The 19,492-nt window shown below is 47.6% G+C and overlaps 1 protein-coding gene across 1 annotated transcript in view; it reads right to left on the bottom strand.

The window, feature by feature from the left end:
• The window catches only part of FAT2 (FAT atypical cadherin 2), a 50,079-nt gene that overhangs the window by 14,042 nt on the left and 16,545 nt on the right, over nucleotides 1–19,492 (bottom strand). Inside the window, exons 9-17 of the mRNA XM_058677241.1 lie at nucleotides 13,730–17,788; nucleotides 12,137–12,333; nucleotides 10,077–10,230; nucleotides 7,930–8,163; nucleotides 4,761–5,144; nucleotides 4,338–4,552; nucleotides 3,357–3,494; nucleotides 2,458–2,601; nucleotides 689–886 (exon numbers count right to left, since the gene is read on the bottom strand). Coding sequence (XP_058533224.1) covers nucleotides 689–886; nucleotides 2,458–2,601; nucleotides 3,357–3,494; nucleotides 4,338–4,552; nucleotides 4,761–5,144; nucleotides 7,930–8,163; nucleotides 10,077–10,230; nucleotides 12,137–12,333; nucleotides 13,730–17,788 — 5,723 coding nt within the window. The remainder of the gene's footprint in view (nucleotides 1–688; nucleotides 887–2,457; nucleotides 2,602–3,356; nucleotides 3,495–4,337; nucleotides 4,553–4,760; nucleotides 5,145–7,929; nucleotides 8,164–10,076; nucleotides 10,231–12,136; nucleotides 12,334–13,729; nucleotides 17,789–19,492) is intronic.

Here is a 19,492-nt window from a genome sequence, read left to right as displayed (position 1 = left end):
AACAGAAAGAGGTCAGACAGCGGAGTAGGCCTCTTTCTGCTATGGGAGCGTACGAGATGGCAGTGATCTATAACCTGGAGAGGCCTCATGAGAACCCAGCCATGCTGGACTCTGCTTTTGCACTTGTGGCTTCCTGAACTGTAGGAGATAAGTGAGTGTCCTTTAGCCACCCAGCCTATGGCATTCTAGTGCATCCTGAGTGGGTTAAGACAGGGTCTATGACTCAGTCTTGCAAGTAGGGAAGCTCCCACAGCTCATTCAGCCCATCCTCCAGCTTCAACCTCAGCCCCTCTGTGGCTCATGAGCACTGACATCCTCAACTCCATTTCAGGCCATTTTTCACTTTTATCCAATTAAAACTCAAGAGGTCAGAACCGGAGTGAGGGTGTTTGGCACCTCAGAGTTTGGATTCTGAGGTCAGAGTGCTTGAGTTTGAAGCAACTTCTCTGTGCCCCTTACTGAGTTCTGCTTAGCCTGTATGCCTGTGTCTCCTCTGTACAGTGGTGTCTGTCCAGTACCTGCTTTATGTGAGGCTTTCCTGCAGTGTTGCCCATGAAGCACCCAGCCCATGTCTGACATGGTATAAAGGCTCTGTCCACTTTCTCCTAAGTCTGGAAGCGCTGTTTGTGCTTTGCCCAGCACAGTGACCATCCCCATGGCTACCTGCAGAGGCCAAAACAGCTCTCACCTCAATGTGCAGCTGGTACCATTCCTGGAGCCTCCTGCTCAGGCCCATGGTGGTCACCAGCCAGCCATCTGGCGTCACTCGGAAAGCAGAGCCAGTATTCCCCTTGGTGATTTGGAAGGAATATGGGGGGCCATTCTGTGGAGAGTCTGGGTCGCTCAGGATCAGTTCCAAGACTTTGCTGCCAATGGGGGAGTTCTCCTGCCAACAGAGAGATGGGAACGGAAGTGCAAAGCAAGTCTCAGTGTTGGTTCTTGCATCACTATGGATTCCTTGCTTGGGATAAATCTGCAGTGCTCTCGCTGCTCCCAGGCTGTGCCTGAATCTCCAGCTCCCATTCCTTCATACCACCTGCTTCGGAGTCAGCCGCCAACTCCTCAGCCTAGGCCAGCAGCTCCCCACGGGCAATGCAGAGTCTTAGACACAAAGACCATTGGGGCTGGAAGAAATATTGGAGATGAAAGATCCAATCCTCTATTCTGCAGAGGTGCTTTGCTCAAAAGTCACTTGCTGAACCATGTATAGAAAATCATGAAGACCTCAGGTACATGAGATTTTTGTGATTTTTTTTTTCAGAATTGGTGAACACCCATATAAACTGTGCTTGCTTAGAAGATCATTACAAGATGGGCAAATTTAAAAAATGATTAGGAATTCAACTATGAATAATTGGCCTCTGTCAGTCCAACTTTTATTATATTACAGGGGGAATTCAATATGTTACAACACAATGGTTGTTAACTGTCCTTCTAGCATCACAATCTCGCCTACAAACAGAATTTTATGGGTGGAAACCGATGGCTGCCTACCCAACAGACATTCCTTTTCATAGAATGTTGCATTCTTTAGGAATGAGTGGCTGTGTTCAGAGAAACTCCTCCTAAGAGGAGATGGACTGTAGCTGGTTGTAGTCATATAATATGACATCTTGTGCCAGGTCTTGGTTTAAGGCTGACTACATAACCCAGTTAGGACCACTGGAGAGGACTACCAGAGAAGCTTCTAAAGTCTTCTTGGATAAATAGATTCTTTCCAAGAAGAGTCCTTCCAATGTACCTTGGAAGGCAAGAGGCTATGGTGCTGGGTCTGCAGCAGCCAATTTGAAACTAAGAGGGAGAAGGTGAGGGAATTTCACAGATGTTGAGCAAATGCCATGCTATTACTTTCCTACTGAAATAATGTATGCCAGAATGTAATTTTTATATGCTGTCTTATTAGGTGATGTAAGAAAGCCTTATGACTTAATGAATTTTTAGTCAGCTAATCTTTTTTTGCCAAACCATTCTAATATCCAGAATGTATAAAACATACAAAAGTGGAACAAGCCTGGGTGATGTACATTGGCCTTGCCCATCTTACCAGCACCCTTCCCTTCTAGGGCCTGCCAATCCCCACACAGAGATTTATGGCTCCTCCAAATCGTATTTGCAAACCATTGACCTGGTGGCAATTACCTGGGATCTGTACAATCTCCTGTATTTAGATTCCCAAGGTTTCCACATTCTAGTTGTGGTCCATTTCTGTACCTTCAGTTCTTAAATCTGTACAGCGGGCACCCCCTACTATATATGGCTATTCTGAACCTCAGCGAAGCTAATGGATGTGACAGTACTTACCAGGGCCTGAGGGTTTCTAATCCCACAGTCCATTCCCCTTCATCAGTGTGGTTATCCTTAGGGCAGCAAGGTGATAGGCCTTGTTTGGTGGGTGGGGGACTGAAGTCACTGAAGAGTGCCTCCCCCTTGGAGGGAAACAGAGGGCCTTGAGCTCACCTGGATGGTGGTGCTGTAGTTGAGCTGGAAGAATCTTGGCGGGTTGTCATTGACATCAACCACTTGGATAGCGACGTCTGTGTCCTCATGCAGAGGGGGCTGCCCACTGTCTGTGGCTCGGAGCTTCAGGGAATAGCTAGGGGTCTGTTATAAAATGCCCAGTGGAGAGTTAGCAATGAGGCCCCGCTGACTCATGGCAAAGGTCTTCAGAAATGTAAGCTTGAAGACATTGTTCTATGCCCACCGCAACTGACCAAGCCTAGCATTTTGGAGTTCAGATGCTGAAGTGAGGCAGAAATAAATGCAGTTTCATGTTCTACCATTTGCCAGCTATGAGACAGGGGGAGGGGTGACTATGCTCATCTGCACCCACTTCCTCAGCTTACTTTGAGGATTAAATGGCATAATGCATGCAAAGCGCTTAGCTAGCATTTTGGAGTTCAGATGCTGAAGTGAGGCAGAAATAAATGCAGTTTCATGTTCTACCATTTGCCAGCTATGAGACAGGGGGAGGGGTGACTATGCTCATCTGCACCCACTTCCTCAGCTTACTTTGAGGATTAAATGGCATAATGCATGCAAAGCGCTTAGCAACCCGGCTGGCAAGAACAGGCACCCAGTGAATAGTCACTGCTACTGTCATGGACTATGACCCCTGGCCACTGGGAGAAGTGATCTGAGCTCCTCAGAGAAAGCTAGACATTATTCAAGTGACAAGTCCTTCTCCTTGTCCCTGACCTCACCGTCCACGGAGACTCCAGACAAGGAACAAGTGGGAGATGCTCCAGGCAACCCTGGAGAAGTGTCAGGCAGAGTGGCAGTTCACCTTCTGGGCTTGCAGCATGACTATGTTTCTGCTGGGATGAGCTCAGGTTGGGCCCCCTCCCTCCAAGATTCACCTGTTCCCAATCCAGGGCTCTTGCCACCTGTAGTTCCCCCTTCTTGGGATGGATGGTGAAGTGCCCAAGCTGGTCCCCTTCCACGAGACTATACGTAATGGCACTATTTAGGGGTCCATCTGCATCCGTCGCTGTCACCTGCAAGTGGAGAAACATAGTTGCAAATGGAGGGTCAAAAGGGACTTGAAGAGAAAATCCTGAGTCTGGAGTGCAGGCAAGCCGTGTGAGCCTGACCCAGTGGCTGCTGCTGGTCTGGCAGTTTCTGGTCCACAGCCACTCCTGCCAATGGAGTATCTTCACTGACATCCTAGCATGGACTTTAGCATGCCATGGTTCATTCACTCATTCATCCTGATGGGCTGCTGGGACCTGTCTTGTGGGGATGAATGAATATGCCAAAATGAATATGCCTGCAGGAAGTTGAATGTCTGGTGCGGGTGACTGTAATCCAGGACACAGTGTGATGAGATCACAGAGAGTAGTGACACATTCCATGGGGGAGAGGGTGGACAAGGATTTGAAGTTCACAGGGGTTAGGAGGGGTTGTGGGATGAGATGCCTTTCAAGCAGGACAAACAGTGGGACCCTGAAGATGCAAAACCCCAGAAGGTACCAAGTGGGAAAGACACATGCCTGCATGGCTGGAGGATAAAGAGGGCTCATAGAGAACTGTGGGTATGGGCACACAGGAAGCAGCAACTTCATGCTCAAGTGCAAAGAGGTATTGTCCCACTCCCCTCATCCCGGATTTTGGAGCCTCTGGGAGACTACTGAGGTCTGTCTCCTCCTTACCCTGTCACCAGGGTTTGCCTGTCCCATGTCCATTCATTCAGAATTGGTTTTACCAGATGGCTCTGAGACAGCTGGGCAGCTGTGTGTCACAGCCAAGCCTGCAGTGCATCCGATGAAGCAAGCCATGGGTAACTAGAGTCTGGGTACCCCCCAGACTCTACCCTAAAAAGCAATATGGAGTGTCCTTACCGTGAAGACCACGTCCCCCACCATTGCGTTCTCCAAGACCTTCAGGCCATAGAGCTCCTGAGGGAATCTGGGCCGGTGTTCGTTGATATCAGTCACATTGACCACCACAGTGATCGTGTCACTGAGGGCAGAAGAGCCCTTGCGGCTGCACTCGATGGAAAGGAAGTACTTGGGGCTCGTTTCAAAATCCAGGCTCCGGTTGACATACAGGATCCCTGGAGAAGCGAGATGACCAGGAACGATGAGCAGGTGGAGTCACAGCGCAGAAGGCCCAGGGCTTGGAGATAGGGCTTTACCCATCACCGCCTTAACTGCCCTCTTTGACTTATCCCCTCATCTTCTAATTCCTTTTCTCCACAAGCTTTCTGAAACACCCTCGTGGGTGAGGATTACGGTTCCCCAGGACGATCATGCGTCGCTTACCTGTACGTGTGTCCAGGCGGAAGCTCCCCTGCTCATTGCCGCTGACCACACTGTAGCCGCTCTTCTCAGAGCCAGGACGAGTGAGCGGGGCCAGGTGCAGCACCTCGGTGCCCAGCGGCGTATCCTCCCGTACCCGTATGCCATGCTCAGGGCTCAGGAACACGGGCAGGTAGTCCTCAAGACCCACCACGGAGACTGTGACAGTGCCCAGCGTGGAGAGCGGGATAGGGGTGCCCAGGTCCGAGGCACGTACTGTTAGCTCCAGTGCCGCCTGGGGCCTGGCCCTCAGCGGCTTCTCTAGGCGGATCACACCCGTGGTGGCGTCGATGGAAAAGTGGCCTTCCGCAGAGTCGGTCAAGGAGTAAACCACCTGGGCGTTGATGCCTGTTGGGGAGAAAAGGGAGCGGTTTTCACTCGGGGCAGCATCAGGAACCTGGCAGTATAGCGGGAGCGAAAATTGGACATACAGGAGCTCTGGATCCAGACTTAATGTGTTGAAGACCCAAGTCCTGTGGCAGGCAGTCCGATCTTCAAACCTGTCAGGCTGTGTGACCATGGTCTGTGGCGATTAGGCGCCCTTGTCTATTTGGAGATAAAAATAGACCGAGCTAACAGACTCCTATCCCACAGGGTGCTAGTTGTCCTAGAATACTTGTATATCTTGATTGGGATGCTGGTTACACGAATCTGCAGGTGGAATCATGTAGCATTGAACTGCATTCAAACTCGTGCTATAACAGGAGTCCAACAAAACTGGTGAAGGCCAAATGAGGTTGCAGTCCAATTACTGAAAGGTGTGGACCCTGGGGAAGCTGGGTGAGGCCTGCACTTCAGCACTGTTATTGCAACCTCCTTGGAGTGCACAATTAGGTTTTCATAAAAAGTTAGAGTAACAGCGCATGGAAAGTTGTCAATAAATCACCATGCCCTGTGTCTCTCCCACTTGACTCAGATTCTGTTTTCTTGGGCTAGGTGCCAGATGAAGCAGCTGGCTTGCAGAAGAGCCACAGTGCATGAAAAATAACCACATTTAATGATCAGCTGTGAGCTGCTCCCCCACCCCATCAGTCAGATGAGCGTAGATGCCGTGCCTCGGGATCTCTCACACACGGGGACACACATTCCTGTGGTGAGGAGGTGGCAGGAATAACCTACAGAATGCACATTCCATGCAGCTCCCTCATTTGCGTATGTTTATGGGGAGTCCATGGTTTTTCCAGAGAAAGAAGATGCTGGGGCCCCACACAATGGCTCAATTGGCTAATCCTCTCCCTTCAAATGCAAGGACCCCATATGGGTGCTGGTTCATGTCCTGGCTGCTCCACTTTCCATCCAGCTTCCTGCTTGTGGCCTGAGAAAGCAATGGAGGAAGACCTAAAGCCTTGGTACGTGCATCTGTGCGGGAGACCCAGAAGAAACTCCTGTCTACAAACTGGCTTAGCTCTGGCTGTTGTGGCCAGCCAGGGAGTGAACAAGCAAATGGAAGATCTTTCTGTCTCTCCTATGTGTAAATCTTTCTTTCAAATAAAAATAAAAATAAAAATAACATCTTTTAAAAAATAAAAAGGACCTGCTGGTCAGGCCTGGGATATTTGGTTAGAGTAACCACTTTGAAGTGATGATGGAAACTGGCATGAGAGGAGAGGATGCATCCTAGAAGGAAGGTGGTACTGGGACCATGTGGTTAAAGAGACTTGGGGCAATTTCACCTAGAGGCTCCTAGTGTCAGAGCTGTCCTGGACAGGGTCCAGGAGACTGGCGAGTACAGAGGGCAGGATGAAGGTCCATAAGAGTAGGTCCCTGAGGAAGAGCCACCCAGGAAGCAAGGAGCACCTTTTCCCCTAGAAGTGTGAAAGCAGTGTCTGATCGTATACCCTCAGGGCCTTGTAGCCATTATGGGGTAGATGAGGATGGCTGGTGGGGCATTCCAGCTCTGATATCTGGCATCTGTCCTATCAAACTATTCCTACTTCTCAAACAAGGCTTCCCACCTGCATCTGTCAGTTCCAACACACACAAAATGCCCAGACCCAGCTACCCTACTTTAGTACTCACTGCTCACCTTGGTATCCTGCAACCAACCTCCCACCTCCCCATTCCCTGACCTTGCCAAATCTCTCACCTTCTTAACACTAAGCGCAAAAGCTTGCTTTCCCTAAGAAATCTTATATTCACTCTGCTGTGTCATAGGGTATCTTGATCCCACTTTTGTCATCATCATTATCATGTTGATGTGATTACTGGAGCCTTCTGGGGTTATATACCCTGGAATTACAATATTTGGTTCAAGAAAATGTGACTATAATTCATTTCCTCATGGCAGAAAACTATAACTGAAACACTATGCAATCAATACTCCCAGAGGAATTCCACTACCCTTACAAACTTTGGGATACAATCCCAATAATACTGTCACAAATTAAAATGTAAAATAGTGAAAGTGTTTCAGCTTCACTGTAGACAAAATTCACCAAGAAATTAATAGGTTTAATGGGGTCTGTGCCAAATGAATCAGATTTGGACATTTCAGATGGATGTATTTCTGATGAAATGTTTGTGTTAAAAATGACTTTAGGGGCCCGGCATGGTAGCCTAGTGGCTAAAGTCCTTGCCTTGAATGCATTGAGATCCCATATAGGTGCCAGTTCTGGTCCCGGCAACTCCACGTCCCATCCAGCTCCCTGCTTGTGGCCTGGGAAGGCCGTCAGGGATGGACCCAAGGCCTTGGGACCCTGAACCCGTGTGGAAGACCTGGAAGAAGTTCCTGGCTCCTGGCTCTGGGTTGACACAGCAGCGGCCATTGCACTCACTTGGGGAGTGAATCATTGGACAGAAGATTTTCCTCTCTGTCTCTCCTCCTCTCTGTATATCTGACTTTCCAATAAAAATATTTTTAAAAATGCCTTTAGGGAGCAAGAGCAATATTGAAAGTTCTCTGGCTTTAAGAAGTGAGGAAGAAACACGAGGCTGAAGCGCTCAGGTTCTGCCTCAAAGCATCGCTAAAATCTGTCGCCTAGTATTCAGGTATGCAGCTTGTAGACATTTTCCACGTTCAAGTGTTGACAAACTGAACCAGCAGCTTCCGTCCTGGGCCTAACATTTGCCCTAGGCCACCCAGGGAGCTCGTGGCAGAACAGGTGCAGAAGCCTCCAGTCCTTCTCAGACTCACCTTGGTCAGGATCCCGGGCAAATACAACAGCCACCGGGGTCTTCACTGTGGTGTTGTCAAAGACGGCCACGGAGCAGTGGCTTGGAAAGAACCGTGGGGCATTGTCATTCACATCCTCCACCTGCAGGGTGATGTCTGCCTGGCATGAACGGCCGCCTCCATCTGTTGCCTTGGTTACAAGGTTGTACAGCTCCTTCCTCTCTCGGTCCAAGCCTGTGAGTGTGCTCAGCTCCCCTGGCCAAAAAAAAAAAAAAAAAAAAAAAAAAAAAAGGCAGAAACTGAGCTTTCTCTGAGGCACATAACCTGAATAAATGCCCTCAGTATCTGCAGAGGACTACTGTAGCCACATAGAATTTAGTCACGGTGGAAAGGATCCAATACCACGTACACACAGTCAGGGAGGAGGACCTGCCTGTCCCCTTTCCCACTCACCCACCTCCCTAATTCTCCCAAACATGCTCCATGACCACCATCATCAATTTACAATACTCAAAAAGCTATACATACAACAGTTTACAAGGCCCATTAATTCAGTTTTAACAACATATAAGAAATGTTTGTCCTTTGGCCCATAATTTCACTCTTGAAATAGAAACACACATATACATGTATACATAACTGCTATGGAATAATGACCCCAAAATACAAACATGTGTGAAAGATATTCTCTGCAGCATTTATTTTTTTCTCTATAGCATTTATAACAACATATTTAAATCATCTTCCCAAAAAGGCCATGGTTATGAATATTTATGATTTTGCTACATAGTAAAGTGTTATGCAACCAAGCTTGAAGTAGGATGCACTGCCTCCGTCACCTCCAAGATAGTATTACTGAGTGAAGGAAAAAGTAAAAAATAATATTCTGGTTTTATGAATCACATGAAAAGACAATCTGATAGGATGTACACTTGGAACCCTTATCTTTGGGGGAGGGTTTTGTTATGTGGCTGCTCCAGTTTCTATCTAACACACACCTACCTACATTATTTGAATTTTATACAATGATTGTGTATTTGTTCCATGTTCAAAACCTGCCCAGTTGTGTTTTGTTTCTTTTGAAGTCTTCACTGATCGTTCCTACAGCTGAGCAAACAGTAGCAGAGAGATAAGGTGATCCGCCCCAGTCACCTTGCACATCTAGGCTGGTGTGAGAAAGGGTGACATTGTCCCCTGTTAACCAGACACCCCTGTCACCTCCCTGCTCGGGAATTTCGGGTCATCCTTTGAGCTCCAAGCCAAGTGTTGGCAGCTGGCCCTTGTGACCTGGGTTGCCCATCCCTACACCCTCCCTTCTGTCAATGGGACAGGAATCCCACCTGGGTGAACTGCTCTTCCAATGTAAACACCCTTACACTGTTCCCTCGGCTGACTCTCAGCCCCACCCACCTCTCCTGTGTGCATGGTCTCTCTAATTGACCTCTGAGTAACAAGACCGACGATGGCAACCATTGTGAGGAGCTGTGCTTGGGTGCCACGCCTGGGTACTCCACCATGCATGCTCCTTGTACCAATCCCACAAGATTGCCATCCAGTTTGCAACACAGGTGTCTTGATCACATCCTTGACCATGACACTCATCTGCCTAATGCCCCCCATGTGTGGAAGGAGCGATTTGGCCTTGCCTTTCCCGAGGCCCTCACCTTTGCCCTGTCTCCCCTTTCTCTAGGCCATTGTTTCTGGTATTCAGATGTGCCTACTTCCCCCCAAAACTGGACCCTGGTACAAGTTCTCCTTCTGTCTTGATTGCCCTTCCCTATGACCTCTGAGCCTATGGCTTGAGTCCATACATTCTATGAGACAAATTTTACTTAACCTCACTCACAAGCCTCAGTCAAGTACATCTGCCACATATCTCCTTGGTGCATTATGTTTCTTCTTAGCATAGTTCAAACCATTCAACCTTCCCCCCTAGATTGTAAAGACCTGGTCTTGTCTTGGCTGTCTATGGATTATGTCCTCAGTATCCGAGTAGTGCCAGTATATGTTTACTTAGTGTTTGTGTGCTGTTGGATGGCTCCATGATGGAGGATGAAGGGATAGATGTATTTCTGCTTTTTCAAAGAGCATGGTGTGATGTTGGGCACTTGGCATTCAGTAAACCAGTGGCTGGCCTGATCCTGCAGCTCACCTGCCTGAAAACTCACCTGTATGTGGATCCATCTTGAACTCATGTGCCCCCGGACCATGCAGAGAATACGTGATCTGAGCATTGGTGTCCGTGTCCATGTCTGTGGCAGACACTTTCAAAATGAAGTGCCCCGGGGGCACATCTTCCTGGACTTTGCCAGTGTAGACAAGCTGGAGGTGGGTAAGCCAAGAAGAGGGAGACTTAATCACGGAGCTACACATAGTTTCACAAAGGACACATGGCAGGGAGAGAGACTAAGAGGGCAATTAGAGGACACGCAGAGAAGCAGAGGATGGAGGAAAACAGAGGAAGTACATTAAAAAGAAGAATGCAAGAAAAATGGCAATGGAAAGTAGGAAGAAGTATTCAAAGCCAGAAAAGACTGAAATTGATGTAAGAAGTTCCACCCCCTCCAAGAGCCCATAGAAGGGTTCTAACAAGGTGTGCACTGGGGCCCTTAGAAGCTTCTGGGTGTGCTCAGTGTGCTGGGCCTGACACAGGCCTTCCCCAAGTGCCAGGTCAGTCTGCTCCTGGCTGTGTTGGCTGATTCCTTGCTCTTGTGGCAAGGTTGTGGTATCAGACCCACCTCCCGGGCCACACCCCCAGGACAGAACCCCTTGGACCCATGTGACCCCGTCATTGCATGTTGAAAGTATAACACAGGGGAAAGATCAGAGGCCATGACACCGTATTTCCTCATTGGATTTCTCTGAGTTGTTTCTCAGCATCCTGGGTCTCCACCCACCGTAGGGCCAGGGCAAGCATGGGCCCCACGCATGCTCTGGGTGGAAGCTGCATGCTCAGGTGGACTGTGTGCAAATGGTTCCCCAGACTTTTTCCTCCTTAATCTAATTATGCTGGGGACCATCCTTGGGAAGGCCAGAGTGGGCCTGGTCCTACTGCTGCCAGTGTTGTAAGGATGGCTGAGGGGAAAAGGGAAGAAGGCAAACTGCAGCACTTCTGAGATCCCCCAGAATGGCCATTGTCTATGCGCACAGATAACCTGGGTTTTCTCTTCCTACGATGCTCTTTGTGACTGGAGGAGAGACAGAGAAGAAAAAGTGATAGGATATGCACATATGCATGTGTGTTGCAAACCATGTATTTGTAAGCAAATAAGCTGATGCATGTGAGTGCATCTGTAAGCATGTCTGATTTATATATGCATATTTACATGTGTGTGGGGTGTATATGGGTGAGTGTGGTAGGTAGTAGATATAGGCTTACAATGGATGTAGGCATATATTGCCTTGTATAAAGTGTCAAGATGATCCTTTGTACATGTGTATGTATAAACATGACCTCATTATACATACGTTTGAATTGAGGTTATAAAATTGTCAGTAGCTTAACTTCATCTGCATCTGTAACGCATGCCACCCCAAGGTTAAAAATTAGCTGTTGTGTTTTTAAAAATGTTTAAAAGCAAAACTCTGACAATTAATTGTTGAACTATACCTCTAAGGGCACAGTTCCTCTCCTGATAAGCACTTACAAGCGTGTGCACGCACACATACCTCTTCTCAGCATTTATCATCATGAGTTTAGGGCTGAATCACAAGGTCCTTAGGAAAACACCCCTTTAACTGAATGTTACTGCCCTGTGTGCATGTCTGTGTGTGTAGCCTGAAGGAAGGTATCTGTATCCTCCTGTATCGGCCAAGCACATGCGAGGACATGTATATGTGGGCGTGGGGGTAGGGGCATCTCCAGAGGCAAGTCTCTGTGGCTGTGTGTGATAATTGAGAGCCCTGCTAACAAGCTCAGTGGTGTAGGAGGTTTGCCCATTGGACATAGCAGTGTGTTTGGGGAATGCATATGTTACTTTATTTCCAGATATGTTTTACAGAAAAGTGGACATTTGTTAGAAAGTGTAGGGGAAGAGAAGGTGTGGACTGTGATTGCCGAAGAATTCGGTGTATCCCTCTGAGGTGCCAAGCAATTGCTTACAATTATCCTTGTTCCATGGCCAGCAAGGGCAAACAAGGTCAAAGATTGGACAGCTTCAAAGATAGCACCCTGGGTCCTCCTTTCTCCTGCCCCTCATGCTACCTTGCTTATCTCCACTTCTCTCACCTGGGAACACTGGGGACTGTTGTCATTGATGTCCAGGACAAAAACCTCCACTGGGACGGAAGTCTGGAATTTGCCATCAGATGCTGTGATCCTGAGCAAGTACTTGGCCATGTGCTCACGGTCCAGGATCTTCCTCGAAGAAATTCTCCACTCATCCCCAACTTGACTGATGCCAAACTGGCCCAGAGGATCTCCCTCTAAGAGACAGGGTAGAGCTTTCAGAGGCCAAAAAACAGACCTGAACCAGGCTTTCACGGGCAGCTGCCTCGCTGACAGGTATTCCTCTGGGATTGCTGCGGAATGCAGCAATGTCCTTCCTTTCCTGGGGACCCCTGTTTACAGAACTTGTTACAGAAATGTCTCTGAGCTGCAGGACTCCCAAATACAATGTTGCGGAGCAAGTTTCTTTCCTATTTGTGTCTGGGTAGGCACTGGGAGAAGTTAAAAGGAAAGAAAGCTCAATTCTGTACACCAAATGTCTGGTATCTGTAACTGCAGCAGTGCAGGGTTAGGAAGGATGAACAGCACCAATACTGTTGAGGGTTTTATTTTGTAGCTAAGATTAAGTGTAGAAGCTATAGGAATAATTTGCGTGATTATAAGTCATCTTTCCTTGACATCAATCACAAGCAAGCATGTGGGGAGATGGATTTTATCAATAAGGGTTTCCAAGAACCCAGAGTTCCAAAGTCAAGCTGATCTAAAACTTAATTGTACATTGACACTTGTTATTCAATTATTAGGTTTTTAAGACTTTTGTGATGTTAGAAGATAGGGTTATTTTTCTACAGCTCTGTTTCAGACAGCTCTGATCCTGTCTGTCTCCAGGAGTCTGTGATTCTTGATTGAGACATGAAGCTTAATTCTCTGCTGGACAGCTATGATGGCAGAAGAAGCCATGCTAATGGGACTGGGATGGCATGGGTTCCAGGGAGTGGGAAGGAAAGGACATTGAATGGGAAGAAGCTCCTTGTGACCAGCGATTGGCTGACTTATCTGTTAGCTAAGAAGCGGGGTAGTGTTAGTTTTGCAATAGATGCTTGCTTCAGAGAAGCAGGTCAACAGGTATGGTTTTAATCCTGGCCCATTCACAAGCTCAGAGTGTGATCTTGGTTGAACTTCTCTCCCTAACCTGAACTCGGTTTTCCCACATGTTAAATATGAGGAACCAGCTGGAATCGTATCTAAGGAAGTGCTGTCACTCCAACACTCAGTGATTATACTGTGAGGGTGGTGTGGTTAACTAAAAAACATTCTGCATCTACAGCCTGCCCCGGGTAGGATGCTTACTCTATAAAATCAGCTGACAGTATTTTTATGGATCACACAACAGTTGGTGCCTCCTGTATCTTCCAGGAGACAACAGACAACATTTGGGAGTGATACCTCTCTCTTCCATCTATCCCACCCAAAATAATTCATAGGAAGTTCTCAGAGCTTTCTCCACTTAGGTCTAAACAGGCACATTCAATGTATAATGGAACAACGGAGACACTGAACATTAAGGAAAGGCCAGGACTTAGATCTATGTTGTTGGGAACTTTATACTGGTCATTTTCAGCCTGATACCTCTAATCTGACAGGTATCTTTACCTGTGATATAGCAGGTGACCTGCCTGTTCTTCTCAGAGATGTCCGCATCCAAGGTCTTCAAAGTGACCACAAGTTCCCCAGGCTCACTGTTCTCTACCACAGAGCCTCTGTAGTCTGTTGCAGCGAATCGGGGAGCATTGTCATTCTCATCTGTAACTGAAACCTCTACCAGTGCCTGAGAAGATAGCTGAATGGTCTGTCCATGGTCATAGGCCACCACATGAAACTGGTAGTTCTGGCGGGTTTCACAGTCAAGTTCCTGGAGTGTGGTAATCCATCCAGTTTCACTATCAATGGCAAAAAGCTCATGGATATTGTTGCCAGCATCTGATGACAGCCTGTAGCTCACCCGGCCATCATTCCCAGTGTCCTGGTCATTGGCTGTCACTTGGATGACTGTGGTTCCCCCTGGCATATTCTCTGTGAGGAAAGCTTTGTATGGATCAGCCTCAAAGACAGGTCTATTGTCATTGACATCTTTTACTTGGATGTTGACAGAGACCAAAGACACCAAGTCTGTGTCCTCGTGGGGGCAATGGGCCATCAGATCAATCTGGTACCATTTGGTGGACTCATGGTCCAAGGCCTTCTTCACCTTTAGGACCCCTGTGTCTTGGTCCAAGGAGAAGACGCCATCCTTGTTGCTCTCCGGCGTGGTGCCCTGCACTAGACTGTAGATGATGGGATCTTGAGCTGCCACAGCTTTAACAAATCCAATTTCAGACCCCTCTGGAAGGTCTTCAGAGGCCGAGAAAGAGTAGAGAGGTTCAGAAAATTTAGGCAAAGCTACTTCATTGGGAACAACCTGAAGTCTCACTGGCACGTGAGAGTCCCAGTGAGGAGGGCCCCCATCTTGGGCTTTGATTTTGAAGTCAAAGGCCTGGTTTTCCAATCCTACCAGGCTCTCCTTCACCTTGACCACACCAGTTATTGGGTTGACCTCAATGATTTCTTCTGCCAAGTCCTCCATTGAGTCCACAGAGTATGTGACGTCTGCGTTCCGACCTTCATCTGCATCATAAGCCAGCACCTGGATGACTGGGGAGTCTTTGCTGACATTGGATGGGATGGACACAGTGTATCCAGATGCTTTGAACTGGGGGGCATTGTCATTTTCATCTGTGAGGATGATCTTTACGGTGCAGAAGGCCACTCTTCCTCCTCCATCCCGAGCCATGACCTTGATAGCAATGACTCTTTCTGTTGAATTTTCTCGATCCAGTTTTTGCAGAGTGGCAATCTGGCCAGTGGGGTTAATGGAGAACTTCTCCCCTGCTAGTTTATTGATGATAGTATAATCAACAGTGCCATAGGGCCCACTGTCTTTGTCTATAGCCAACAACTCTATCACCTTGGTTCCCACCTTTGCATTCTCTGCTAATTCTGCCTCATAAACATGCTGCTGGAACTCGGGGCTGTACTTGTTGGCATTCGTGGTGTTAATGTAGACAGGCACAGTTGCTCGGAAGACCCCATCAGAAGCACCTACCCTCAAATTGTAGAATGAATCCAGTTGCTTTTTGCAAAGGTTGAACATAGAAATTATGCCTGATGAGCTGTTGATGGTGAAGTGCCGGTCCTGATTGCCAGAAAGAATCAGGTATTCCAGATTGGAAGTGTCCTGGCTGTCAGGGTCAAGAGCTTGCACTTTAAGAACCAAGTGTCCACAGGTTGCTAGCTCACTGACATTGGCTTCATACTGAGGTTGTCTGAACTCTGGGGGGTTGTCATTAACGTCAGACACATTGACAACCACAAGGGTTTCACCAGTAAGTGGAGGATCTCCTCTGTCCATGGCCCTGACCTTCACATGAAAGTGTTGTTGCGCTTCATAATCCAGTTCTCGGACTGTGGACAGCTCCCCTGTGCTACCGTTGATCTGGAAGAATTTGGAAACATCTGAGCCATCCTCCACGATGTGATAGGAGACATCCTGGTTCTGCCCCGAGTCTTGGTCAGAAGCCAACAGTTGGATCACGGGGGTCTGAGCAGGCAAGCCCTCAGAGACCGAAGTGGTATAGACCAACTGGGAGAAAGTGGGAGCATTATCATTGATGTCCTCTACTAGGACTTCCACTGTGGCTTCCGAAAATGACCCCAGAGCTGTGTCTGTGGCTCTGACCGTGAACACATGTTTGGTCTTCGACTCATAGTCCAGAGGCCCTGTCACTGTTAGGACGCCAGTTTTAAAGTCGGTGGTGAAAAGCATCAGTGGCTCCTCCTCCACAATGTTATAGATGAGCCGGAGTCCCTCTGGACTCCGGGCCTGAGTGTGCAGAATCGGAGTATAGAGCGTGATATTCTCAGGCACTCTGACTTTGTAGTAAGGACTCTGAAAGAGTGGGTTGGATTTATTTCTCACAGTGACAAGCACCCTCTCCTCTGTCTGGAGTGATGGAATCCCTCCATCCCGAGCAATAACTTTAAGGTGATACTTATTTAAAGCTTGATAATCAAAAGGTTTCTTGAGCGATATGTCCCCCAGATAAGGGTCAATTCGGAAATACATGTAATCTTCTGCAAACGCATATGTGACTATCCCGTTTGGTCCCAAGTCCTCATCAGTGGCAGAGACCTGAAAGAGGACATCCCCTGGCTCTGTGCCGTCTTGGATGATTGTGTAATAAGGCAGATGCTTAAACCTGGGGGAATTGTCATTGACATCCTCAACAGAGACTCTGACGAGAGCCTGAGCCACCCGCTGAGGAGTCCTGTTGTCCCTCACTTCCACCACCACCTCGTGAGTGTCCTGCTGCTCTCGGTCGAATGCCACGCCTCTCGTCTGCAGTACACCTGCTGACTTGACCATACGAAACATATCTGTGCCATTCAAGAGGAAGTAGGAGAGGGTGTCATTCAAATGATTACCCCGGACACCAAGAATTACCAGTGCCTTTCTGTCTTGTAAATTTTCCTGCACTGTTGCCTTATAAACATCCTGGTCAAACTGTAAGCTTGTGTCAACAACTTGGGTCAAAGCAATTTTTACCACAGCAGTATCTTGATAGAGGCCATCTGAAGCCCTGACAGTGAGCTTCCGAGAGAGTCCCAGGAGGGCAGGATTCAGCACAGAGATTTGGCCAGTGATGGGATGGATGGCAACAGCTTCATCAGCATTGCCAGTTTTGATGCTGTAACTGACTTCAGAATCGTCATCCCTGGCCTGCACTGTCAGGAGCTCCATACCTGGATGGACAGGTCCCACGATAGCCACTTCATAGATCTGTTCTGAGAACTTGGGAAGAGAGTCGTTCACGTCTGTGACATTAATGATGACTTTGGCAGGCTTGGGCGCAAATAAAATGCGGCTCCCTTGGTCGTGGACATAGACACTGAATTGGAAGGAAGGCATGCTCTCATAATCCATCTCTGATACAATGGTCAGGGTTCCCATGCTGGGATCAATTCTGAAAAACTTCAGAGCCTCTGGCTCCAAAATTTTATAGACCAACAAGGAGTTGGCTTCCTTGTCCCTGTCAGAAGCATGAATCACAAAGGGGTTGTTTTCTTCATCCATGACCATGCTGTGTAATGGGGCAGCTTCACTGATGTGGCCCACAAAAGTTGACTTTGAGAACATGGGAGTGTTATCATTTTCATCTATTATGTAAATAAGTACCATGACATCAGAAAACGCACCCGCCATGTTGCTGGCGCGGATTTTCAGCTGGTAGGAAGAGATTTTCTCATGGTCCAAGATCTTCTGGGTGGAAATGAGGCCTGAATATGAGTTTATGGAGAACACATCATCTTTGTTTCCCTCCCTTAGCTCATAAGTGACTTCAGAGGAGCTTGTAGCAGAGATGAGGAGGATTGGAGAACCAATGGGGATGGACTCTGGGACCTCTATGAAGTATTCCACTTTGGAAAAGATGGGGGCACTGCTGTCAGAGGGGTGCACATGAATGATCACTGTCGCCAGGGCATGCCGCCTTGGGGTGCCTTGATCCTCAGCCTTCACTGTCAGAGTGTGCCGGGCACGACTTGTCTGGTCGAGTTTCTGGGCTACGGTGATGATGCCTAGTAGGGCATTGATGGTGAAAAAATCCACACTGTTTCCTGAAACAGAAGACCAAGACAAAATAAGGGTACTGCATCCCCAAAGGTGCCAGCTGGACTTTCTAGGTCTGCAAAGAGGCTGTTGCATGAAACTTCAGTAGAGCACAATCTGCTTTCTATGTCACCTGGATTTTGTATAACGGTGTAAATGACTGAGGGAGCAGGGTTTGGTTCCCTGAACCCAAGCTGCTGTTCACATCTAAACTCAATTGTTGATGGACCAGGATGGAGACGCAACCTCCTATTGTGTCTAGGAAGCAGGGTTGGCAGGAGGTTGCTAGGTCACGGGGCTTTCCCTTAGGCAGCTCTTCAGAAGGTTGACTGGGTGAGCCAGGCCTGCCCCAGCTTCTCTATGAATCCTGGCTCTTGCTGTGTGGTTGTTCCTTTGCACCGGCTTCCCCATGGCCAGACCAGCCAGCAGTCCAATGTGGCTGCCTGACCCTGCACCAGGAACCTGCAATCTGTAGAACACAATAAACTTCTTCCTTCCCAAGAAGCTCCTCCATGTACCTTACAGTGCTGAGGTGCTGCTCACTACACAAAGAATGGAATGTCAATAAACACTTCTTTAAAACCCCTAATGTACACAAGGTAGAGGCTTCCCCAGTGGAAACCGTTATTGCCTGCTGTGAATCAGTTTAGCACTTGCTAGAGGTTCTTTGGTTTAAAGAATATATATTAACATGTGCTTGGTACTAGACTCTGTCTTTCTAACTGAAGATTTATTCTCCACTGAATCAGGGAATTTGGATGAGTGCTCAAAAACAGTGCTTTTTCATAACTTATTTGTTAAAATGCAGAAAATGCAGAGAATGACTAAGACATTGGGCTCCCATCTGCTGGCTCACTTTGCAAAAGATCACTGAGGGCTGGACCAAGATGAGAGCTGGTAGCTGGGAACTCATTCCAAGTCTTCCATGTGGACAGCAGGGAGCCAATGACTTGCTGTCTTCCAGGGTCTACATTAGCAGGAAGCTGGAGTCGGGAGCCAGAGATGAAAAGCAAATCCAACTCTTCAGATACAGGGTGTGGGTCTCTCAAATGCCAGGCCACATGCCCACCTCTAGTTACCTCTGTAAGGCCAGTGCTGAGTAACATCTGAGTTACTGTTCTCTTCACTAGAAGGGCAGGTCCTACACCCTGGGAAATATTTCTCTTCATTTTTCTTATTCCCATTTTCAAAATGGGTACAAATATTATTATTTTAGTGGTGAAGCAAATGACTACACTTGATCATAAAATTTCCCATCTGGTTCTTCTACTCTCCTGAGCCGTTTTCTTGTTGCCTGCTTTGGTGTTGTGTTATAATGAAGGAAATAGTTAATGGATTCTAATATGGCTACTAAGTATTCAGGGATAAATGGGCTTTTGTCATAAGAAAACTATTTTTCCTACAGGAAAATGTAAAAGGCTCAGATGCCTTGAAAGTGCTGAAGGGTACTTCAGTTAAGTTTGGAGAAAATGAAATTGAAAGGTACATTTGCCTTGATGCAAAAATTACGAAATTTCTGCAGTGTGTTTTCATAATATGCATTTTTCACGAGCTTTATGGAGATCCCTCAAGTTCACATTTTGCAGTGCATTTTGGTGTGCCCTCCTATAGGACACTGACATGCACCTCTGTTGTGGTGGACAGTTGGCCCCGTTCATCTGTCTCTCTGCAGCATCTAGCCATATGAGACATTCATTATTAAAAGTAATTAT

This window comes from Ochotona princeps, chromosome 19 (assembly GCF_030435755.1).
Source record: "Ochotona princeps isolate mOchPri1 chromosome 19, mOchPri1.hap1, whole genome shotgun sequence".
NCBI lineage: Eukaryota > Metazoa > Chordata > Mammalia > Lagomorpha > Ochotonidae > Ochotona > Ochotona princeps.
Note: the sequence above shows the minus strand (reverse complement) of the source record. Positions and strands in the feature narration are given on the sequence as shown.